The following is a 25,462-nucleotide window of genomic DNA, read 5'->3' as shown; positions in this document are numbered from 1 at the left end:
TACCACCCTCTTTTCTGGACCGCGCTGTGTGAACACTTTGTACAACCGCCAGCTTTTGCCTAGGATGGGCCCAAAGACCAGGGAGCTCCCAACACACAGCAAGCAGAGCCTCACCTGCAGACAGGAGGCAGACAGTGAGAGATGGGATTGGAGGTTCCTGTTACCAGGCAGCGAAACCCGGCAGCTACAAGTAGCACTTTCCCTGCTGGGCTTCCATATTGCTCCCAAGGGAGCTCTGCCCCCTTCCCTGACCAAGCACCCACAGAAAGGAAAGGAAAACTAGTAAATAGGGACCCCATATCTGCCAGCCAGTCCATGCCTGGTAGACAGAAAACTCTGGGCTGAGGAACTCCAATCAAACCTAGTACAGAAGGTCTCCCAATCAGGACACCACACTGGGCAGTGGCCTTCCATCCTCAGGAATTCCCAATTAAAAAAAAAAGACACCGGTTTAATAGCAAAGCTGCTGCCCATAGAGCTCATGTTATTGGACAGGACCACAAGGCTGGGGAGTGGCACTATCCACCCTGGGGCAGGGGCTGTGCCCAGTGTCACCGTCAGGAGCAGCTACTAGCCACCCAGCATGCGTATCTGAGGCAGAACGAGCCAGGAGCAGGCTATGAGGATGCAATCCCTTCCTTTTCTGCCAGTCTGTGGAGGAACCAAAAGCTACTGTTTACTCCTGGGGGAATTCTCCACCAAAAAATTAAAAATTCTGTGCACAATATTTTAAAATTCTGCAAAATTCTGCGCATTTTATTTATCAAAATAACACTATAATCAAGCCAGTTTCAATTAATTTTTGTAATTTATTTCAAAATTCCTGTCAGCAAGTATGTCTTTCACAACACAGACACACACAATTCCCCCAGGAGTAGAATTAAAGAAACTCCTATGTCAACCTAGTTTCTGTTTCCCTGCTCCCGCCCCGCAGAGCCCAATCACAAGGCACCCACCCCGCCTAGACACCTGCACCCCATCCCCTCCACAGCCCAGGGATCCAGAAGGAGAAACAGCCTGATGCTGGGTCCCAGGCCTGTGTGGAGTTTCCTGCACGCTGCCGCCTCCTTCCTTCAGGGCATGCTGAGAACTGCAGCTGCTGGGAACCTTCCAGCTCCCCCCACCCCAGCAGTGTCTTCTATTTGCAAGCTGGGCTCTGCCAGATCCAGCAGCCCCTAGTGGCAGCCAGCAGCTCTACGGCCCATTTCTGGGGGGGAGAGAGAAGAAAATTCTGCACGCACAATATTAATTTCTGCGCAAATTCTGCATGCTGAGTGGCGCAGAATTCCCCCAAGAGTAACTGTTAGAGGAGCAAACAGACCAAAGCAGCACAAGAGTGACTGAAACATATACATGACTTCAGCATCAATAAAGCAGTAGCTGGCATCTCAGCTAATTACCTTCATCCAGGTGGCTGAACACAACCTCCCTGCCTCTTACTCTCTCCACAGCGTTTGCCTTCTCCGAGAGCTGGATGTTCTTTCTCTCTGCAGTGCTGTCATCTCCACCCCTGTACACACACACCTCGTTTGCTCTGCACTGGGTCCCTAGCTGGTAGTGGCCATACCCAGGACAGAAATCAGGAATTAAGTAGGCAGAGTGTAGTTTTTATGAAGTTTTCCAAGTGATATTTGTGTCCAAGATATTGTGCCCATTCTCTTGCTGCCCATGGACCCTGTGCTATATATAGATAACTAACTGCTGAGTTTTTACATGCCCTCTGTACCGCTCCTTTAAAAGTGCAGGAGTCTGCTTGCCTGTCTGCAGGAGCAGCTCCTACACAAACTGTGCTCTCTCCTGGAGACCTTACTTATGTTCTTTCTTGTTTAGTTGTTTGCTCTCAATCTAACAACAGAGGCCATTCAGACTGGAAGTATCTGGTTTCTCTTTGCGTATGTGAAAATACAAGCTCAACACAGTGCCCAAGGCAGCCAGGACAGGGAGACTATCACAGTTCAGCAGGGGCGGTGTGTCCATTAAAAACCTATCCTGGCAAATCAAGAACACAATCAACCCACCTGGTTCACTTCACTCACCTGAATGAGCATTTCCATTGAGGCTCCAGAAAACAAACTTTGCTCCGGAATCCCAAAGAGGTAAGCGCTAGCGTAAGTCAAGCCACTGCCCAGCAGTGTCACAATGTTCAGATTGGGGCTGGACATCTTCACAATTCTCCAGGGAACAAAGCAAGCAAGGGGGTGACAGTTAAAAAAAGGGGAGTTTATACAACAGATAGAGACTAGCCTCCCACACAGCATTATTACATACCAGCAAGGGGCTAGGCCTCTTACCTGGGTGCTGCTATCCGCAGGGGCTGCCTCCAGGAAATAGCCTCCTATGCACCAGTTGAACTTTTTCACTAGGAACTCTGCCATCTATCTAGCTGTGATTCTTCTAGGGCTGCCATCTTCTAGGTCTGAGCACCTCAAAAGCTTTAATCTATCCATCCTCAGAACACCCTGTGAGGTAGGGCAGTGATGTTATCCCCCTTTTATAGATAGGGAACTGAGGCACAGAAAGATTAAGTGACTTGCCCAAGGTCACACGTGAAGTCTCTGGTATAGCAAGGAATTAAACCTAGCCCTCCTAACTCCTAAACTAGGGCCCTTAACCACTGGACAACCTCCACCTGTCATAGAATGACAGAAGTTGGAGTCAGACAATCCCTATTAGATCATCCAGTCCATCTCCAGGGACAGTGCAGGGCTGTCCCCGGTTGTACATGTTCTGTTCTATTCTATACTATATAGGTTCTTATACCGCACTTATCACCATAGTTTCTGAACACGTCAAGTACGTTGTCTAGTCCAGTCTTATATGTCCCAACTGATGGCATTCCCACTCCTTACCTAGAGGAGATTATTCCATAGTTTAATACACCTCATATCCAGAAAGTTTCCTTCAATATTTAGTCTACAGTTCCTCCTCCTTAATTTCATCCCATTATTCTTAATTGTACACAGGGATCAAACCATAAATAACTCCTCTCCATCCCTGGTGCTCCCACCCTTCAGATCTTTGCAGACTGTTAATGTGTTCCGCTCTTTAGTCACCACAGTCTAATCAGACAGATTTAGCTCCTTTAATCTCACTTTATAACTCAGTGCCTTCAGCCCCAGATCATTTTTATTGCTCTTCTCTGAAGTCTCTCCAGTTTTGCACTATCCCTGAGGTAACATGGAGCCCAGAATTAATATTCCAGGTGTTTCCACCCCACTGTCTTCCTCAGAGCTCCACTCCAGCAGGGTTTAGGACGCAGGCGTGGCTCCACTAATTAGGTGCCTGAACCCTGGAGAAGACGCACATGTAAGGTGAGGTGGTGGCCTTGGGGAGAATAGAGGGTAGGTGGGAGGGGGCAGTGGGGTGAGAAGAAGGGGTGGGGGGAGTTTGGGATGTGCAGGGCTGCGGTGGGCAGAGAAAGAGGCGACTTTCCCCAGCTTCACGGCTGCTGGGGAGAGACACCCTTTCACTCCACTGCCGCAGCAGTCCCCGAGCTGGGGCTGGGAAGAGGGCACATCAATTACATTAGAAAGGTAAGACTATGAGTTGTGTGCTTTTATTTGTAAAACAAAAAACCATTAATTATTATTAAAGTATTTTTATATAGCGCTTTTATCCAAAGCACTTTACAATAGTTAGCTAATGGTACAAACAACATTCAGAAAGATCATTAAGTGGTCTGCCGAGACCCTCAGCAATTTTCAAGTGGTCCGTGGGAAAAAAAAAGTTTGAGAACCACTGGTTTAGGATACTAGCCAGGCCACCTCCTCTAGCTGCATATGGGGTATTCCCGCTGCTTTCCTAGGCTCATCAGTCACATCTATGTTTATTTGCGCGAGGGCAAATAAATATTGTGCATTTGTTCCAGTTCCACAGTGAGAACATTCTTAGAAGGTTTGTAAGTCCTTCTGTAATCAATTTAGATTGCTGCAGAATTCAATACTGCTCTACCATATAAACCCATGCCGGGTGCCTGGCTGTATACTGGTCTAATACACTGCATAGTACCCAGTGCCCTAGATAAAATGCAACCTATATCCAAACCACGAATGGTCTGGTGTCATGAAAGAAACCTGGATGTCCAGGGAAATCATGCCTCACCAATCTAGTAGAATTCTTTGAGGGGGTCAACAAACAGGTGGACAAGGGTGATCCTAGGGATACAGTGAACTTGGACTTTCAGAACGCCTCTGACAAGGTCCTTCACCAAAGGCTTTTAAGCAAATTAAGCAGTCATGGGATAAGAGAGAAGGTCCTCTCATGGATCAGTAACTGGTTAAAAGATAGGAAACAAATGGTCAGTTTTTAGAATGGAGAGAGGTAAACAGTGGTGTTCCCCAGGGATCTGTACTGGGACCTGTGTTGTTCAACATAATCATAAATTATCTGGAAAAAGGGATAAACTGTGAGGTGGCAAAGTTTGCAGATGATACAAACTCACTCAGGATAGTTAAATCCAAAGCAGACTGTGAAGAATTACAAAGGAATCTCACAAAACTGGGTTATTGGGCTACAAAATGGCAGATGAAATTCAATGTTGTTAAATGCAAAGTAATACATATTGGAAAACATAATCCCAACAAACAATGGGGTCTTAATTAGCTGTTATTAGTCAAGAAAGAGATCTTGGAGTCATTGTGGATAGTTCTCTGAAAACATCCACTCAACGTGCAGCAGGAGTCAAAAAAGCAAACAGAATGTTAGGAGCCATGAAGAAAGGGATAGATAATAAACTAGAAAATATCATAATGCCACTCTATAAATCCATGATACGCCCACACCTTGAATACTGCGTGCCGATCTGGTCACCCCATCTCACAAAAGATATATTAGAAGTGGAAAAAATATGGAGAAGAGCAACAATAATGATTAAGGGTATGGAATAGCTTCCATGTGAGGAGAGATTAAAAAGATCGGGACTGTTCAGCTTGGAAAAAAGATGGCTAAGAGGGGATATGACAGAGGTCTATAAAATCATGACTGGTGTGGAGAAAGCAAATAAGAAAATGTTATTTACTTCTTCCCATAACACAAGAACCAGGGGTCACCCAATGAGATTAATAGGCAGCAAGTTTAAAACAAACAAAAGGAAGTACTTCTTCACATAATGCGGAGTCAACTTGTGAAACTCATTACCAGGGGATGTTGTGAAGGCCAAAATTATAACTGGGCTCAAAAAAGAATTAAATAAGTTCATGGAGGATATGTCATAGATTCATAGATTCATAGATTATAGGACTGGAAGGGACCTCGAGAGGTCATCGAGTCCAGTCCCCTGCCCGCATGGCAGGACCAAATACTGTCTAGACCATCCCTGATAGACATTTATCTAACCTACTCTTAAATATCTCCAGAGACGGAGATTCCACAACCTCCCTAGGCAATTTGTTCCAGTGTTTAACCACCCTGACAGTTAGGAACTTTTTCCTAATGTCCAACCTAGACCTCCCTTGCTGCAGTTTAAACCCATTGTTTCTGGTTCTATCCTTAGAGGCTAAGGTGAACAAGTTCTCTCCCTCCTCCTTATGACACCCTTTTAGATACCTGAAAACTGCTATTATGTCCCCTCTCAGTCTTCTCTTTTCCAAACTAAACAAACCCAGTTCTTTCAGCCTTCCTTCATAGGTCATGTTCTCAAGACCTTTAATCATTCTTGTTGCTCTTCTTTGGACCCTTTCCAATTTCTCCACATCTTTTTTAAAATGCGGCGCCCAGAACTGGACACAATACTCCAGCTGAGGCCTAACCAGAGCAGAGTAGAGCGGAAGAATGACTTCTCATGTCTTGCTCACAACACACCTGTTAATGCATCCCAGAATCATGTTTGCTTTTTTTGCAACAGCATCACACTGTTGACTCATATTTAACTTGTGGTCCACTATAACCCCTAGATCCCTTTCTGCCGTACTCCTTCCTAGACAGTCTTTTCCCATTCTGTATGTGTGAAATTGATTTTTCCTTCCTAAGTGGAGCACTTTGCATTTGTCTTTGTTAAACTTCATCCTGTTTACCTCAGCCCATTTCTCCAATTTGTCCAGATCATTTTGAATTATGACCCTGTCCTCCAAAGTAGTTGCAATCCCTCCCAGTTTGGTATCATCCGCAAACTTAATAAGCGTACTTTCTATGCCAATATCTAAGTCGTTGATGAAGATATTGAACAGAGCCGGTCCCAAAACAGACCCCTGCGGAACCCCACTCGTTACGCCTTTCCAGCAGGATTGGGAACCATTAATAACAACTCTCTGAGTACGGTTATCCAGCCAGTTATGCACCCACCTTATAGTAGCCCCATCTAATTTGTATTTGCCTAGTTTATCGATAAGAATATCATGCGAGACCGTATCAAATACCTTACTAAAGTCTAGGTATACCACATCCACCGCTTCACCCTTATCCACAAGGCTCGTTATCCTATCAAAGAAAGCTATCAGATTGGTTTGACATGATTTGTTCTTCACAAATCCATGCTGGCTGTTCCCTATCACCTTACCACCTTCCAAGTGTTTGCAGATGATTTCCTTAATTACTTGCTCCATTATCTTCCCTGGCACAGAAGTTAAACTAACTGGTCTGTAGTTACCTGGGTTGTTTTTATTTCCCTTTTTATAGATGGGCACTATATTTGCCCTTTTCCAGTCTTCTGGAATCTCTCCCGTCTCCTATGACTTTCCAAAGATAATAGCTAGAGGCTCAGATACCTCCTCTATTAGCTCCTTGAGTATTCTAGGATGCATTTCATCAGGCCCGGGTGACTTGCAGGCATCTAACTTTTCTAAGTGATTTTTAACTTGTTCTTTTTTTATTTTATCCGCTAAACCTACCCCCTTCCCATTAGCATTCACTATGTTAGGCATTCCTTCAGACTTCTCGGTGAAGACCGAAACAAAGAAGTCATTAAGCATCTCTGCCATTTCCAAGTTTCCTGTTACTGTTTCTCCCTCTTCACTAAGCAGTGGGATGTCCATCAATGGCTGTTAACCAAGCTACTCAGGGATGCAACCGCATGCTCTGGGCATCCCTAAGCCTCTGACTGCCAGATGCTGGGACTGGACACCAGGAGACTGATCATCTAGTGATTGTCCTGGTCTGTTCATTCCCTCTGAAGCATCTGGCATTGGCCACTGTTGGAAGACAGGATACTGTGCTAGATAGGTCTGACCTACTTTGGCCATTCTTATGTTTTTTTATGGTTTGAAACCAGGATGTCTTCACTCCCTTAGATGCATTGCTTGAAGTGATGTCCTCAGACTCTGAGGTGAAGGTGGGAATCATCTCTCTTTCTTCCCACCTCTGCTGACTGCTCTGCTAAGGATCACCAATGGTGACCTCAGAAATGGTGGTGTGAGCGGTCACCCCAGCCAAAGGGAGAAACGGGATGGAGCCCCTTCACTCCTTGGCTGCCACTCACATCAGTACTTAGGAACGTAAGTGATGCAACAGCAGATCACGCCTATGGTCACCTTGTCCAGTAGCTCATCTCCCTACCCTACAAAGTTAGACCCAAGGTCCATGCCATTCTGTCTCCACGCTGGATGTGACAGAGGCAGGTAGGAAGACCCAAGGTCCATGCCATTCTGTCTCCACGCTGGATGTGACAGAGGCAGGTAGGACCCGCATAACTGCCCCTAATAGTCCAATTCTATCCCAAAGGGGTAATGCCTTCCAGCCCCGCAGCTAATGATCAGTTTATGGTGGGGAGCAGGAGGGCGGTGAAGCACTGGAATGGGTTACCTAGGGAGGTGGTGGAATCTCCATCCTTAGAGGTTTTTAAGGCCCAGCTTGACAAAGCCCTGGCTGGGATGATTTAGTTGGGGATTGGTCCTGCTTTGAGCAGGTGACTGAACTAGATGACCTCCTGAGGTCTCTTCCAACCCTAATACTCTATGATTCTATGAGGAATGAGAGCCCTGGAAATTGTTCTCCCAGCTAGTGTGGAAATTCCATAATGGAGGATGGAACCAAACGATGCGTCGCTCACCTGTTCTTCCTGAAGTGAATTGTGAAGACAAGAAAGAAAAGAGCCAGCAGGACTCCACCGGTGAGGAAAGTCCACACAACTCCCAGGAGGGCAGCCGAGGAGGAGGGGAAGGTCTTACTGCTGCTGTCGTAGGCCGTCTGAGAGAAGGCAAAGGGTGGAGACTGTAGGTGTGGAGGGAAATCTTGAGGGTTCCCAGGAGAGAGGTGCCCACCTTGTAAAAAATGCCTCTATAGCTAGCACTGATTGACGCCTTGTCGGCAGTCTCAGTACCAGCACCAGAGACTGAAGTGGCCATGGAAGCTGAATTCCGCCCAGCTGCTGCCTGCTCTATGGATAAAGTCTTCTTTCTGCAAGTCTCTCAGTCTGGCACCTTTCACCCCTCCCCCAACTGAAGTCTGCCACCTTTCACCATCCACTGAACTTACACACTCAGTTTGTGATTAAATACAGTAATGGAGGGAAATCCCATTCGCATCTGAACTCATCTTTCACTGCAGAATTCCCTTCATCGAGCCCTCCGCATCCACAGCCCAGTGTTAGAACCTGTACTGATACCTTGGGCCAATGTGACCAATCTTTCATTTTCTCCATTATCTTTCAGAGGAGTCCAATGTATCTTAGGAGAAGGGCTTCATGTTCCCTTAGCCCCCAGCACCACCACAAGGGGGCAAGAGACTGCACCCTTCTGCCAGCCAGGCCTTCTAGAAGTATGACACACACAGCCGGGCGTCCAAGGGGACCCAGGCTTTCACCATGCCCCATTGTGTAATCAAGCGGGTTGATTTCATCATGAGCAGAGCTGCCAGCAGGTGCAGAGAAGTTGCCGGGGAAGGTGAATGCTTTTTCAAAAGGGTTACCCACAAACACCCACGTACACACCCGGGCTTCATCCCACACCCTGACCAGCCATTCTTAGATGGAGAACAGCTGAAAACCAGCCTTGAGGGTTTGGCAGCACTAGCTGGGGCACAAAGGAGGGCTACCCGTTGCAAGGAGCAAGTCCATTTCTGATCCACCTAAACTGCTGTGGGAAAACCCCTGCCCTGATTCCCCAGCATGCAGATGCTACACAGCTTATCTTCTCCAGTTCCTCAGCAAACTGCTGAGTCGGGAGCCACTGGGGGGCAAAAGAGGTGAGTTAGGATCTCAACTCCTTGAGGATCAGACAAGGAACTGATGGAAGCCAGAGGAGATGGCAGAGGATAGCAGTCAGGAGTGGCCATCACATCAGGCCGGGAATGGCAGTGGGAGGGGATCAGATTATAGTGCTTTTCAAGCAGGGAGAGGGGCGCTACTAGAGGGCTGGAGAAGGCAGGAGGGATGAAGAGATGGGGATGAGTATTGACTGGGTGAGTGCCTAAAAAAACAAAAGCCAAACAAGCCAGTCAGGGTAACTTCTGAGGACATGGGAAGGAGGAGCAGGATTGTGAAGCTTGACTAGCTATGGCCAGATTGTGACTACTGGGCCCTGGTGTGCTTTGGAATGGGAGCAGGGGAGGTGGGATGAACTGTGCAGTCAGAAAAGAGGGAAAGGCCCTGGCCTGCCTTCCTCTGGCGCCCCTAGGGATATCAGCTGGGAGCACTCCCTATGCTCAGGAGATTAGAGGGTGTGCAACTGCACCTGGGCCCTGCACGTGGGGCATAGGGGAAGAGGGAGGCTTCGTCCTCTTCCCTCATGTGCTCCCAGGCAAGGCTTTGTAAAGTGCTTTGAATACGAGAAGTGCCAGCCCAGCCCAAAGGACTATTACTAGTAATTGTTCAGTTAAAAAGCACATAGAAACCCTGCTTCTCCCTGGCGGTGTGTGACTAAAGACACTGTCACTTATCAGGAGGGAACGAATAGACTTTTCACCACTAATGCTGTTTGCTCCCTTTCTGTACTGCACAGAGCGCTTGTCTACACATACAGCGCTGCACTGATGCAGCTGTGCCGCTGTAGCACTTTAGTGAAGACACCACTACGCCGACGGGAGAGCTTCTCCCATCAGCGTAGTTAATCCACCTTTGCGAGAGGCGGTAGCTACGGAAGCTCTCCCATCCAAATAGTGCTGTCAACACCGGGGGTGAGGTCGGTATAACTCTTTTGCTCAGGGGGGTGGATTTTTCACATCCCTGAGTGACATAGTTATACCCATTTAAGCGTGTCCTGTAGACTTGGCCTCAGTTTGAACAGTGACACTACACTGGCTAGCTCCACTTGCTGGTTCTTCTGAATATTACACACAAGGAAGTTTAATTTTTTTTTTTAAATCTGATTGCAATTTGAAAAACAAATCATTAAAATATCCTTATTTTAAATGTGTAAACTGATCCCACTTTAAAACCAAACCAAACCAAAGCAACCCTCCATGTTAGATGAAAAGTTACAGTCCCAATCAGCATTCCTTTAATGGAGTTATTGGTGTATATCATATATATAGTCTGTTACTGAGATCTTAAAACAGTTTTTACATTTATTGAAACGACACTTCAGTTCTCCTCTAAAAGATGCCAGGGGAACAATGAAAAACAGGACACAGAGAAGAAAGGGAGCTGGAGCTATACCTTCCTGTGCATTGCCAGCAGACTTGTTTACTAAATTCCTGTTAGTTACACATGTGCAAACTCACTGAAGGCAACAGGAGTGCAGAGATGTAACTAAGAACCTAATATAACCTGTAGAATCTTCATTCCTGGGGGTAACATGTGAGAAGGAAAGAGCCCAGCTTGACTCTCAGGTCCCCGAGTTTATTTGTGGTTAGGACAAAAATCCTTTTATTTTGAAACTGGGCACATTTGAGCTGGAGACATCAGGAGACAAACATGGAGCCCCAGAATAACATTTTTACAGGGTCTCTTTTGAGAGTAGACTCACACCTTGAAAGAGACTCCAAAAATAGCTTGCGGATGGTCCCAAATTCCAGATTGCATGTGCTTAGTTTGCAAGGCAGAAGACCATTTTTCCGACTGCTGCTGTCACAAACTCTCCCCCAGGGATCTGAGAATGAGGCTGGGCTTTTTCTACCTCTTTCAGCATCACTAGAAATAAACATTTTCTGCTGAGAACTTAGCCACCCAATTACACACAAGGCAGGCGAGCTCAGGTCACTCCTCCACAGCTGGAGTCCATTCTGCCTGCTGGGGCTAACAGGAGTAAACACTGGCTTGGATCAATAAAACCAGCATTTACTATTACAAAAAATATCCAGGGGACAGATCTGTGAACTGAGAAGGAGCCAGCTTCACATAGTCCCTTTCTGGGCCATAGCTGCACTTTGCCTCCAAGCCCTGGCGACAGCACAGGAGCCAACAGTGTAGCCCAGGAAGATCAAAATTGACTTTATGTCACCATTGCGCTCTCCTGATCCTAGGACAGCTGTGCACAAAGCTGGTCCCCCTACACAAATCGGAGCAGTCTGAAAGCTGCTCTAACTTGTGCCAGCTGTCAGAGTTCCCAAGAGGCCGATATAGCAGCGGGGATCAGTGGGAAGCCGTGACACTCAGTCCTTGCCCTCTACACTGGCTGCAGGGACGGGGAGAGGAGGGCAGAGTAGCCATGACACAGGCTTGATGCTACTGACAGACCCTCCTATGCTGGCGTGATCCTCCCATGGCCTTTTGCACCAGCTTTAGGACAGCTTTGTTCCAGCAGCATGGTGAAAAGTAACTTGTATCAATAATGTAGGGGTACCACCCACCTCCTGATGTTACTGTACTTCAAAGAGTGGTTTGTTGCTGATGGAGAGCTCCCATCAGTCCATCCATGAGTCATCCCCTTTCCCCTCTGGGCTATGCCTGAAGCCAGAGGCCACTCTAGACACAGGCAAGCTAGGCAGCTGCCTCGGGTGGCAGATTTCTAAATGAACATTTTGGCTATGTCTACACTACAGACCTTACAACAGCACAGTTTTACCACTGCAGCTGTGCAGCTGTAAGGTCTCCCGAGTAGCCGCTCTATGCCGATGGGAGAGAGCACTCCCACCAGCATAATTAAACCACCCCCAACGAGTGGCAGTAGCTATGTTAGCAGGACAGCGTCTCCCACCCAACATAGCTCTGTCCACACCAGTGCTGTTATTCGTGAAACTTATGTCAGATGGGTGTGTGTGTATTTATTTCACATCTCTGACCAACAAAAGTTTTACCGACAAAAGTGTTAGTGTAGACAAAACCTTAGATTAGTTCACGGCAAGCTGGCATGTGAATCTACCCCACACAGAGTAACTGTCCATGCGGACCCTGCAGACGCATGTTAGCAGTTTCTTAATACACTTTGATCTAATCTTTGAAACAGGACTAGATCAAAGTGCATTAACGAACTGTTAATGTGTATCAGCAGGATGTGCAGCATCTGGGTGCATTAACATCTGCGCAGAGGCCTTGGCATGGAGCACACAGCTGGAGAGCCCAGCCCAGCAGCAGCTCACAGCCAGGCCCAGCTGCTGCTGGTCTCTCCCCAGGCAAGTCAAGGATGAGGGGCACTCCAGGGCAGGAGGCAACCAGGTATGTGACACCCCATGTCCCCTATCTGTCCCCTGCCCCTCCCCCCATACTACCCACTCCCCAGCTGTCCCCTACTTCACCCCATGTCCTAATCCCCCCTGTCCTAGCCTTCCTGGCCCCATCTCTCCCCCTGTCCTGGCCCAGCTACCCCCCAAGGTTCTGCCCCCTCATCTACCTCTCACCTCATCTGCTCCCTGACACCTTGGAGTCTGCCCCCCAAGTCATTCCCCTCCCCCATGATCCTGTCCCACTGTGTCCTGCTGCCTTCCAAGCCACTGGCCCCATTCTCTAGCCTCCTGCCACATCTGCCCTGTGTCCTATCCCCCGTGCTATCTGCCCCATGATCTACTCACTGCCCCTGTTTTCCTAGTCCCCCCATCTTCCCTCTATGTCCTACTCCCAGTCCCCCTGTATTATCTCCCATTGCTCCACCCATGTATTGCATAGCCACCCTCCCCCCTAGCCTCATGTCAGGGACTTCCCCCCATCCCGGTGCAGCTCCCCCTGCACTTTGGATTGACACCACTCAGAGCCCAATGGGGAGGGGGAACAAATGGAAGGAACCCTATGCTGCAAGTGCTCTTGGGGCTAGATCCCTAATGCGGGGTGGGGCTGGGCAGGGCTGCTGGCTCTTAGGGTTGGTGGATCCCAGTGGGGGCCCTTCCAGGGCAGCCTGTTTACGGAGGAGCTTGCTGCTATAAGAGAGTGGGAGGGGAGGGAGACATAGTGATGTTCTGCCTAGGGCAGCAGATTGCCTTGAGCAGCCCCTGCCTGAAGCATGGCTGCAAACTCTATCTCAGGAACCACCTGGGGAAGCCAAGCATTCCTTCACACACAAAACAATCACTGTTCTGTTGGAGGTCACGGGGCTCTGAACTCTGGGGGAGCATTTCAGCAGCAGGTGAGTGGAGTATAATTTATGGCCCAGACAGGGGAATATTAGTTGTAATAAAGCAGCCAGAGCTAGGGGAACCAAAGAGCTTTAATCTTCTAATTAAAGGTCAGCGTGGAGGCTAGCACGGGATTCAGTAGAAGGCCAAGCAGCATTCATGCCCAGCTGGGCCCATGCAAATGCTGACAGGCACAAAGACAGCAGCCCCAGATTGGAAACAGTGGCTTACATTCTTCTTCCAAAATTATATCAAAATAGACTTAGCCAACTAAGATCATTCCTGTGTCATCCCCAAGAGCTCAATGACTTACGGGGCAGGGGAGAGGAGGTCCCAACTATCATGGACGGTGGCTTTTAATTAAATCCCTCTTTATTAATATTTGAAAAGCACTTTGAAGTTCCAGGGAAGGTGGGGGGTCAAGAGGACGGAAGGCCATTTCAGTTCCACTCTCACATTAGCTCAACTGGGAAAGATTCTTTCAAATTCCTTGGCTATTTCCCCAGGCTGGTTCCTTACACTCTACCTGCCAGACTTTTACCCAGACAAGTTTTAAAGACCACAAGTATTGGGGTGTCCTTCCTCTCCCTTGGGAGACTGCTCCACAAGCCAAGCATCCTCACTCCCACTGGGGAGAAGTTTCCCCTAGAAAGTTTTCTGGTGTGCTCCTCCTCTCCAGAGGCCTCCCCCAAACTCATTCCTCTGAGTAGAACCTAGCTATTCAAGGTCAGAGTAGCCCAGTCCCCATCTTGGTACGTACAATCGTTATCGTGCAGAGATCCTGCAGGGTCCTCTGCCTCCGCGCCTGGCTGTTCCAACTGGAGTAGCTGTCACACAGGTCAGAGCAGTTGAATCCAGGCTCCATAGCACATCCTTAGTCTTCATTCGGCCATATTTTCTGGGCAGTGGAGAAGGTGGTGGTCAGTCCTGCAGTGGAAGGGAGGCCAACACTGGGCCAAGTTCCTCCAGCAGCTCACGTTTTTCCAGTGACAATAACAACCTTGAAATTCATCTCATTTCCCCCATGTCTCAGGTGTGCCGGGGGCTTGCAGCCAGTGACACTGTTATGCTCAACCACAGTTGTGTGGTGGCAACTATTTAACAGGCATTCTCTGTCACAGCAGAAACCCACTCCGCACCTGTGCAAACCTCCACCTCCACACACCCAGTCAAGGCAGTGTCTTGTTGGCTGTCCATACAGGTCTGAATAAATCAGCTGTATTGATCCCCTTCAAATAACATGACAATCTTACTGTTTCATCACCAGGTGGCAGCCTCCTCCACTGTTGTATGGATACGGCCCTAGCTTCTCCCCACTCCACAATGAAGACAGCGCCTGCGGGCCACAGAGAAGGAAGGCTGCCATTAACCCTGTAACTGAAAAGAACAGCAATTATTACAGGCGCTGGTTATTTGAGATGGCACATGGAGTAAAACATACTGTCTCTAGGGTCCATATGGTTTAAATGATTAATATATTTAACATTTATACCACAGTAACGCCCAGAGGCCCTGCTCAGGATTGGGGCCCCTTTATGCTGGGTACTGCACAAGCTCATGCCAAGACACAGCCCCAAAGGTCTGATTGTCTAGAAATTATTAAATCATTTGTAGCCGTGAGTATTTCCGAGCAAGGTAGAAGTGGGGAATTTAGCAGGGCTGCAGAACTTTAGAAGGCTGTCCACATGGGCAGTGGGTATCATAGGTAGGGGAGGCTGTGCCTCCCCAAACAGCCTACTGCGGCCCTGCCCACACTCCGCCCCAGGCCAGGCCCCCTCCTGCAGTTCCCAGCGCTCTGCCCTGACTGGCCCAGGCTGGCTGGGGCTGGCTGGCCTGCCTCCTGCAGGGACTGGGGGCAGCTGGTGGTGGAGCAGTGCTGCCCGCCTGGTGCTCAGACAGCACCACGCGGTGCTCTGGGGCTGGCTGCACAGGAGCACGCACTGCCTGGACCTCTGGAGCTGGGGGTGCTGCGGCTGTGCCACCCGGAGCACTTGCAAGAGGGGAATCCCCTGGAGGATTTCACTCTGGCGCAGAAGGAGGGAAAGAACAGAGTCATGGAGTTGAAGGCCGGAAGGGACTACTAGGTCACCTGCGCTGACATCCAGTATATCACAGGCCACCAGCACCACCCAGCACCCATCACTAAACCCAACAATGGAAATGAGACCAAAGAAAATAAGATCCATAGGAGACTAGACTATTATGGGCTTCAGGTAGAGAATAGGAGGGACCAAGGTGTACCAGTGCCCAATGCCCCTGAAATGGCAGGGAAATGATTAAGTCAGATAGACTCAGATAATCCTGGCAAGTGACCCACACCCACACAATGCAGAGGAAGGTGAAAACCCGCCAAGGTCACTGCTAGTCTGATCTGGGAGGAAATTCCTTCCTGACCCCACATATGGCGATCGGTTAGACCCTGAGCATGTGAGCAAGAACCAGCCAGCCAAGCATGAGATTGAGAATAGAAAGAGAGAATACTCGGTGCCATCTCAGAGCCCTGGCCGCCCTGCCCAGTGTCCCATCTCCAGCCATCGTCATCCCTGATCCTTCTGAGGAAGAATATATTAAAAAACTCAACCCTCAGAATATATTGGGGAAAAACAACCCCCTGCCAGCAGCCAGCTGAACCCCTGAAGCATGACACTTAGGGGCACAGGCCATAAACCAGAAGTGAGTCCTGGGCTGTTGGGCCCTGTTCCCTCCACACCATCACAAGCAACCCTGGTATACAACTGCTCTCCCAAATGTGTCCAGCTCTCTCTTAAAACAAATTTTGTCATTTGCTGTCACAACTCCACCCCTCTGTTAGAAACCTTTAAATTTCCAGTCTAAATTTGTTCATGGCCAGCCTATACCCATTTTTTTGGTACCAACATTGTCGGTTAGCTTAAATAGCACCTCACCCTCCATAATATTTACATCTAATGTATTTATAGAGCACAGTCATATCCCCTCTTAGGCTTCTTTTTGCTAGTCTAAACAAGCCAAACTCTTCCAGTCTCCTCTCATAAGAAAGGCCCTCCATTCTCCTGATTACCCAAATAGCTCTTCTCTGCATCTATTCCAATTTAAATTCAAACATGGGTGACTAGAATTGTATGCAGTATTTCAAATGAGGTCTTACCACTGGCTTGAACAAGCACACCAGAGAGGGCCCTTCTGCAGGGGCTCATCCCTGCTCAGATTCAGAGGTTTGGGGTTGCCATGCTAACCCTGTCACATGACTCTTCTTGCTCCCATGCAGAAGAGGGGGCTCTCCAGTGAAAGTACCCTTCAGTTTCCATGTGCATGGCCACAATCTATGCAGTATCATGAACTGACTGCTTTCAGCCATGATCTCATTATTTAGCAGCAGAAGAATTCCAGGGCAAAACTACACTGGATCCCTCCGTGCGGGCTGCAGCTGACTTCTTGGGGATTCAGCTCATTCCAGCACATAACAAATTCATTAAATAAAGAAAGAACACAAGCAGCAACACAATCACCTGAAATTTAATGCAATTTAAGTATGGTCTTAAGTGCTTTGTTTAACAAGGAAGAGATTACTTGTATGCTTAAATTAAACATAATTTCAGTCTGGAAATAAGGCGTAAAATTTAGCAGAGATTTAATTAGCCATTGGAACAATTACCCAGGGTTGTGGTGGATTCACCATCACTGCTAATTTTTAAATCAAGATTGGATGTTTTATTAAAAGATCTGCTCTGAGAATTACTTGAGGGAAGTTTATGGCCTGTGTTATACAGGAGGTCAGATTAGATGATCACAATGGTCCCTTCTGGCTTTGGAATCTATGGACCTATGAATATGCTTAAGTGCTTTTCTGAATGGGGGTCTGAGTGACAGTTTAGCTATCGACACTGGACCAGTCTATTTATTAAGTAGGATTAAAAGTCTAACATCTCTACATTTTTCCTCTCTCGCAGCACTCTGGCTGCCGGGTATTATATCATGTCACTCTGCAATGGTTCTCCTCATCACCTTAGTTTCTATTTTCTCTTTGATTCTTTGTTGGGTTTAACAGCCCTCATTACCATTTTAGACATGAGGTCATACTTCTATTCAAGCATCCTTATTCAATTAGCATGGGCAACATTTTTAATTGGCTTCCGCTACACAACCAGAAGTGAGTCCAGTGTAGTTAGCAGTTGTAGAAGAGGGACAGAAGGGTGGTAGACCATTATTTATTTGCTCATAACAATAGATTAGGTGAGTGCAACATTCAGACTTTTCTCCTAGCTGCTGTTTAACAGCTACGTAACTTCACGACTGTAGCCTAAATGCAAATCAGGTACATTGGCATGTACACGGCCTTTCCTTCATGACATTCCTTTGTTTTCTCCACTGCATTGCTAGCTTTCCTGATATAAAAATTAATTCCCTTTGGTCAGAAATATGGCCAGATTCTGGGATCCTTCCTCAGGCCAAACTCTTATGGACTTCAATGTGTAAGGAAGAACTGGGTGAAAACTGAAAAAGGGTCTCATGATTTGACTTACAATTATTAAGTTTCATTTTAGATGATCAAGGCTCATATTGCCACAGAACCTAAGGGCAGGTTCTCCGTTAGTGTAATTGGTGTAGACTCTGATTTACATCATCTCCACAGGATTATCTGTATTTGTGAAGTATCCATTCCAGCATGGAACTGAGCCCCACACCTCTGCATCCAAAAAGCAGGAGGGCTACCTCTTTAGTGAAAAAAGAAGCTACTGTTTCAGTAGTTGTCCTATATGAGCCTATTATTAAAAAGCTTATGCAAAAAAATTGTACATGTGTGTAACAAGGTACCCACAGCGCCCCTCCAGATTTGGCCCCTTGGTCCCTCTCCTCCATGAATCAGGGATACTTCAGTCTGGTGCAACACCCGTGTTCTTTATTCGTGATCAGTTTCCAACTATATACAGGATTTACAACTGCTTGGCTTACCACAGGACTGTATTTTTTTTCCTTCTGAGATATCCCAATCCAAATACCAACACAATTCTGCTCTTTCAAGAATCCAGCTGTGGTGTGGCAGACCAGGTGACAGCTCATGCCAAGACCCCTAAGTCTCAACTGAACACTGATCAGTACGTAGCTGGAAGCCGTCTGGCTCACCTGTGGGTTAATATTGTTAAAAAAGGTATTAGAATTATTATAAGAATGTGTTAAACTTTTATGAAATGTGTGTGAGTTGCTGCATGCATTATAACATCTGTATCCCATGGTATAAGGTCATGGGCAGTGGGTGAACCCCTGGCTTGGGGAGGCTAGCCCCAGCCCCACCCCTTCCACCCGAGGCCCCGCCCCTTCCATGCCCACCGAAGCCCAGCCCCCACTGTGGCAGCAGGCCCCTGCCCAGTGCCCCCAGTCCACCCCCTCCCCCTGTGGCCACTGGCACTGTCCCAGGCTAGCGCCACCAGCCCCTCCCCACCCCCCCGGAGTGCCAGGCATGGCGGCCCTAGCCCCCCTGGCCCCAGAGTACCAAACAGCACAGCCCCAGCCCCCCTGGTCCCAGAGTGCTGGACAGCATGGCCCCAGCCTCCCGAAACCCCAGCAGGCCGGCCCCCTCACCCTTGAAGGCGCCCCCCACCCGAGCTGCCAGCTCCAGCCCCAGCACCAGGAGGATGGGTAGCGTGGCGTGACCCCCAACCTACCTGCCCCAGTCTTTGGCACAAAGGAAACAACCTTACAGCAGGCAGGATGGGGCCTGGGAGTGGAGCATGGGCGGGAACACATCAGGCTGTTTGGGAAGGCAGAGCCTTCCCATGCCTACGATACCTGCCGCCCATGTATAAGGTAATATGTAAGAGGTTTGCTCTGTAACTGTAAATCACCAGACAGGAGAGAAGCATTAGCAAGTGCAAAATACCAGTTTCCAACAGGAGATGTTATCTTCCGCCCAAACAAGGGAGGCCCATCAGCACCAGACGAACCATTGTGAAACTTCAGAGGACAAGAGACTTTGTTGATTGCCCCCACCCACCCCAGGAAGAGGAGCTGTGCAAGTAAATTGCTCCCAACAGCTGAACTGGCAACTCAAAGCAGAAGAGGGCAAGGAATAAAAAACTCTGACAAGGAGGAAGTGAATCTTTTATGCTGCTTCAAATCTGAGGGGCAAGGATTACTAAACATAAGCAAAAGATCCCCAGCGCTTGGCCTGGGTTAGCCCTAAAGGACAGAGAGAATCTTATTATAGAATCTTCTATTATTTTTTGAAACCTAAGATTGGAACTCATTTGCGTGTATCTATGTTTGCCGCCTTTAATCTTGTAAATAACTCTCATTTCCTTTTCCAATATAATAAATCTTTAGATAGTTATAGGATCAGCTACAAGCATTGTCTTTGGGGAGAGATCTAAGATGCAACTGACCTGGGGTAAGTGATTAGTCCTTTGGGACTGGGAGTAACCTGAATATTGTTGTGATTTTTTGGTGTAAGAGACTGTCTATCACACTGGCAAGCTTACCTGGGTGACAAGATAGATCAGAGCACCCAAACCATTGCTACTTTGACTTCAGATCACTGCAGCAACTCCCACTTATATATCCCAGAGTCAGTCATTGAGGGTTTTTTTATGTAAATCAATGTAGAATTTTATAATCCAGTGCACAGATGACAGGTTGAACAAATAAAAAGGGATATTGTTGCAGGAAAAGTTTGGTTTGGATTTAATCTAACCAATGCACAGTGTGCCAGAGCCCACAGACATGGTATCAGAATGCAGAGAGCTACAGAGAGATAGGCACACCCATGGCAAATGATCCGTGTAATATTAATAGCCCAGAGCATGCCTGGTCATTCTCCCACTGTGTATATGGATTTCTCCCTGCTCATGAGAAGGTCACTGGAGCCACATGGACAGGGAGCCAGAGAAAGCAGGCACAGGACTCTGGAGCTGGTGCAAATACAGGACTGCTGCATGGGTGGCACTGGTCCCTACCAAATCTCCCAGACACAAGTACTTTCATATATCAGAAGATCTGTATGATCTGGAGGCCAAAGCCCTGTTTCTTCCACAGAGAGGCAAACCCCATCCCACCCCACCATGAAGAAGTTCATAGGAAACTCTAAAGAAGCTCATGGAGATCCTGCACAGAGGGTTGGGATTTCCCTGGTTGGGGTACAATTTGGGCCACTAGTAGAGTACGGCCTGGCCCAAGTGAAAGGGCCAAGCTCTTTAGAAAGGAAAGAAGTTAGCTCTGTGACTTCCCCCAAAGGGATCACCCCAGTAGCCTTGCACACCTAATAACAGATGGCCATGAGCTTCTATCAGCAAGGAAAGCAAAGGTTGCACCATGAATCCCATATGCTCACATCTTTATTCTAAGACCAAATTTCTTCCAACAAGGTGAACCTCACACTCCCCAAAGAGGACCGCGTTGTATGCTTTACTCCTTGCCCTTTATAGGGACCTATGCAGAGCCCCACCATCCCTGAACTCTCCAGGCATCTGGGATTCTCCCTAGCACAGGGACTCCGACTGTGACAGTGCAGAAAGAGAGGGAGGCTCTCTGTACACTTCCCCTGCCCACGCAAGCCCTGCCCAGAGTGGCACATGTGGGCCATGCTGTTTGTTAGCAACTGAATACAAAATAATATCTGAGAAATTCTCAACAAAGGAACTCCTCTCACACAGGATGCAGGGCTAGAGGGAATGGGGGAAAGGACACCCATGTACCCATCCAGCCAGGTGTGGGGGATTCTCCATCACTGACAATTTTTAAATCAAATTGGATGTTTTTCTAAAAGATCTGCTCTAGGAATTATTTGGGGGGAGTTCTGTGCTACACGGGAGGTCAAACTAGATTATCACAATGATCCCTTAGAATCCATGAATCTAAAAGGGAGCTTCCAGTTTAAAAAAAAAAAAAGTGTGGAAGCCCAGAGATCTAGCAAGAGTTCTGCTTCAGGCATAACATGGAGAGCTGGCAGGGAATCAGAGCCTTTGCCCAGGAAGCAAAGTTCAAAGCAGGCTTTGCGTTCCAGTGCGCTGATGCCCCTTCGCAGGAGAAGGGGATTCTTCAAACTTTCCAAGGTCCTAGCCTCTCAAAAACACTTTCATGCTATTATGCAAATGGATTCAGTGCTGTTTCCATAAAAAATGGTCACCAACGACAATTAGCATTCATTAGTATGCAATAAAGTGCTCATGTGAATATTGCCAAAAGGCAACAACCATCTCATTTGCTCTCCCTCCTCTAATTAGAGCTTGTGGAAATCACACTACTTCCTTTCACAGAAGCCCAGGAAAGCAAGGAGCATCAATCAAGCTTCAGAAAGCTGCCAGGCGAACAGGAGATGATGGCTTCTTTAAGGCCCCAATGAGAAGTCCAACATGGCAGTCCCCAGCAGCAGAACTCTATGTGACAGTGGTGCCGGAACAGGGGTGGGGCGGGGACCATAGTCCATCCACTTTTCCCCATGGTGGCCCCAGCCCCATCCCCCTGGCCAGGCCAGCAGCTGGTATGGGCCATGCAAACCCTCCACCTGCCTGCAATGCAGGGGGGCTGAGAGCAGCCCCTGGGCTGTGCCCCTGCCCAGCCCAGGGCAGGTAGAGGTGGAAGGTCTGCGACTCCGTGCCAGCTCCTCACAGCTGCCTGCGGGGTTCTTCCCGACCCAGCTCTGGCTGGGAGGGGAGCCTCAGAGCCACAGTCTGGCCATGGGAAGAGCAGCGTGGGCAGCTGTGGGAAGTCTGGGTCCCTCCACCTGCCCTGAGTGGGGGGCCCAGGGCCGGGGGCTGCTCTTGCCGGACCCCCTGCACCGCAGGCAGGTGAAGGGTCCATGTCACAGCTCTCCACAGCTGCCCGTGTGGCTCTTATCATGACCGGGTGATGGCTCCAAGGCTCCTCCCACAACCAGAGCCAGGTTGGGGAGAGCTGTGCGGGCAGCTGTGGGGAGCCTGGGTCCCTCCACCTGCCTTGGGCGGGGGCCTGAGGGGCAGGGACACAGGGAGGGGGATTGCTTTTGGCCTCACCCCGGGTGCAGGCTCCCCGGCCCCACTCCGACTTCTGGCTTAGCCAGGGGCGGGGTCTCCAGGGGGAAAGAGGACAGGGCCTCGGGGATAGGGACACCTGCCTCCCCCCCCCCCGTTTTGGGAAGGCTCCGATGCCTTTGCTATGCAATGGCCAGTGTTGCAGTGCAAATCACATCACTCCGCAGTAATAATTAGGGCTGGTGCATTGACGCTTGCGGTTCATTGCTGCGCTCGGCTCCAATCAGGAAGCTCAGGCGACCATCTTATCAGCTCTCATACACAAAACAGGGCTGGCAGGTCAATGAGAAGCCCCAGAGCGTTGCAGGAAGTGGTGGTTGTGACGCAACAGGTGGCGCCCTTCCTTCAAGTCGGTGTTGAACTAATGCTGCAATGTGTCAGATTAACAACGGTAGGTCAGCTTTATGTGCAGGTATCTGTGTTTTCTGAGGGGAACTATGATGGGGTGTGTGCCCCACACTGCCCCATAAGGGATTAACAGAGCCCTATGGAGGCTGTGCAGGAGGCAGACAATTAGAGAGGGGCTGGGAGAAGCAGCCAATCAGAGCTGGGCTGGCCCATATAAGAAGGGCTGCAGAGCAGCTTCAGTCACTCCCTGGAGCTTGAGGAGGGAGAACTGGCTGCCTTGCAGGAGCTGCACGTTCACAGAGCAGTGCTGGGCAGGATCAGGGGAGTGAGAGTGAGCTCCCAGCTGACTACTGGCAGACTGAGGCCCTGAGACAAGGGCAGAGAAGGTGCTGGGGCTGCCAGGAAGTGGCCCAGGGAAGTAGACTAAGGGGTTGGAGGGGATGCAGCATGTGGCTGCCATCTACAGGGTCTCTGGGTCAGGACCTGGAGTAGTGGGCGGGCGTGGGTCCCCCTTGCCCCCACTCACCACTAGGGAAGTGGCTGGACAGTGGACTGCTGTGCCCACGGAAGTGGGGGGCACAGAGCGCAGCATAGCCAGAGGGCTGTGTCATGAAGAGGACGCTGTGGTCCTGGGACATCCAGCAGGGGGTGCCGCAGAGGTGAGCCAGACCCCATCACACTGACACAAAACTGAAGCATGTTGATTGTTTGTAAGTTGTCTTCCCCCCTCCTTTTCTGGGCTTCTGTCACTTTGACATATTTACATGAATATAGCTGAAAGGGTTTTGATACTAGAAACCCATAGCCTCCAATTTCAGGCCAGGTCTACACTACAGACCTATATCGGTATAACTATGTTGCTCAGGGGTATGAAAAATCCACACCCCTGAGCGATGTAGTTATACCAACCTAACCCCCCCATGTAGACAGAGCTATGTCAACAGGAAGGCTTCTCCCATCGACATAATCCACCTCCCCGAGAGGCAGTAGCTAACTGTGCTGACAAGGGAAGCTTTCCCATTGGTGTAGTAGCATCTTCGCTTAAGCGCTTCAGCTTCTAAGAAGTTCTCAGAAAGTGACGAGAAGGTCAAGCTTTTTGGTTATGCCCATTAGGCTTGTTAGGAAACAATAAGCTAGAGGAGAAGGGAAACGAGTGAAGTCATGACTGGTTGGGGAGAGGGGTGTAGCTTGTGGCTGGATTCAACAAGCATTGGATTTTGTGAGAGGAGTCACAAATTGTTAGGAGGGCTCAGCCAACTAGCATCTAGACAGTTCAGGAAGATGGTCAGGGCATCTGATAATATAAGTTTTATATTAAAAGTGGTTAGCTCACTTTTCTTTCTTTGTTTTTCCTCAGTCTTCAGAGTGTTGAATTCACTAGACTGCTGTTTCTCATACTAACTGTAGTACATGTGAAAGCTGCTGATCAATATAGCAAATGAATTATAAGCATTTAGTTATTACCAAACATCAGTGTCGGAATTTCTCTAATTCAGCGTGCCTTAAATTGATGGGAAACAAGTGACTAACTGGCCTGAAATAATGAACACCAAATTCTTCTAATGTAAAAGTTCATAAGTGTAAGATAGAAAAGATTCATACTCGTCTCATGAAATCTGCCAGAAATATCTCTTTGGATTCTTCAAGATCAAAGGCGTCATTGAACGAAACTTTGTCTACCAAAGCAGAAGAACAAAACTATGATGAATATGAAGATTCAGCAACGACGACCTTTTCAGAGCCCTCATTCTCCTCAAAGAACAGCTGCAATGATCATTTAAATCCCTGTTCCAGGCTCTCTTAAAGCTCTCAACTTCATTAAAGAGCAGTCTCCTTTTGCCTTTAAAACCACCCAAAATCCAGGACCAATCTGTAATTATATTGTGGAACCACATAAAGAGGCAAAAATAAAAAAAAACTATTTGAAAAAGTTATGAAACTGATACAAAATACAAGAGTCCAGACAAGACAAAAAAGCCTGAATTCTGGCTGGTTCCGTGCTCTTTTCTTTTTTTTAGCATTTAAAATAGAAGATCCAGATTTGATTTGTGTTTGTGAAGAAGGCTGTGTCACAGTTCAATGAGTCAAAAGGTGGAAAACTGAGGATGTAAAATCTCAGAAGCGTGAACAGCTGAATTCAGAATTGTGTCAATTTTTAAAAGACCTGCATTCCTGTCCAGTTAGGTCAGCATCAAACAAGTTTTAAATTTAAAGACTGATTTAGTTAAAACTTTGTAATTGGATGCTAAAAAAGCAAGTAAATTGGAAAGAGTGTAGTAATGTCTAAGGAAACAGTACAGAACAATGGAAGGTGGCAGTAACTATGCCTACAAAGGAATCACAAGAGTATGGGTTTTACATTTTATTTAATAAAACCTTCAGGCCAGGGTTCAGGTTTTTCACTGGGTTTTTGATCTGGTGAAAATCACAACAAACTCAGAGGGATCCTTTCTCTTTTGATTCCCATTATCCACAGCAGTATTGCCAACCACTCACAAGTCATGAGTCAAGGCCCGCAACAACCATGAGACTGACTTAAAAGTCATGAGATGTGTTTTTAAATAATACATTATAGGGGTTTTTTTAAGTTTGCCTTCTGGTATTTAAACCTTCAAGGTTAATGTTTTCAAGCTTTTCTCCACAACCACTTTCTGAGCTTTCGTTTTTAAAAAAATGTAAGCTCAGAATCTCCATGATTCCAGGAGCGGAGACTGTAAGGGGAAAAAAAAATCACCAGATATCCTAAGAGTTGGCAACACTGGAGAGGTCTCATTCCCTGC

At 48.0% G+C, this 25,462-nt stretch overlaps 2 protein-coding genes across 15 annotated transcripts in view; one reads left to right on the top strand and one right to left on the bottom strand.

Annotated features, from left to right (window-relative positions):
• GPR156 (G protein-coupled receptor 156) overlaps window positions 1-18,368 on the bottom strand; it is a 37,926-nt gene extending 19,558 nt beyond the window's left edge. For 2 of the 4 annotated variants that reach the window (XM_054043049.1, XM_054043064.1), the window contains exons 1-6: window positions 18,286-18,368; window positions 14,607-14,730; window positions 14,114-14,251; window positions 7,982-8,118; window positions 2,037-2,172; window positions 4-114 (exon numbers count right to left, since the gene is read on the bottom strand). In XM_054043049.1, coding sequence (XP_053899024.1) covers window positions 4-114; window positions 2,037-2,172; window positions 7,982-8,118; window positions 14,114-14,218 — 489 coding nt within the window. In that variant the 5' untranslated portion in view covers window positions 14,219-14,251; window positions 14,607-14,730; window positions 18,286-18,368. Of the gene's footprint in view, window positions 1-3; window positions 115-2,036; window positions 2,173-2,291; window positions 2,390-7,981; window positions 8,119-14,113; window positions 14,281-14,606; window positions 14,731-18,285 lie in introns of those variants that run through there. The other 2 variants (XM_054043056.1, XM_054043072.1) reach the window with 2 other exon arrangements.
• Window positions 12,356-25,462, top strand: part of LOC128844939 (uncharacterized) — a 102,869-nt gene continuing 89,762 nt past the window's right edge. For 8 of the 11 annotated variants that reach the window (XR_008446575.1, XR_008446576.1, XR_008446562.1 and 5 more), the window contains exons 1-2: window positions 12,356-12,463; window positions 18,315-18,481. Coding sequence is in view for 5 of the 11 variants with exons in the window: in XM_054043107.1 (XP_053899082.1) it covers window positions 12,432-12,463; window positions 18,315-18,481 (199 nt within the window). In the remaining 6 variants the exon portion in view is untranslated. Of the gene's footprint in view, window positions 12,464-18,314; window positions 18,482-21,581; window positions 24,613-25,462 lie in introns of those variants that run through there. The other 3 variants (XR_008446580.1, XR_008446579.1, XR_008446570.1) reach the window with 3 other exon arrangements.

Source organism: Malaclemys terrapin, chromosome 1 (assembly GCF_027887155.1).
Source record: "Malaclemys terrapin pileata isolate rMalTer1 chromosome 1, rMalTer1.hap1, whole genome shotgun sequence".
Taxonomy (NCBI): domain Eukaryota; kingdom Metazoa; phylum Chordata; order Testudines; family Emydidae; genus Malaclemys; species Malaclemys terrapin.
The sequence above is the reverse complement of the archived record's forward strand: the minus strand, read 5'-3'. Positions and strand labels throughout refer to the sequence as shown.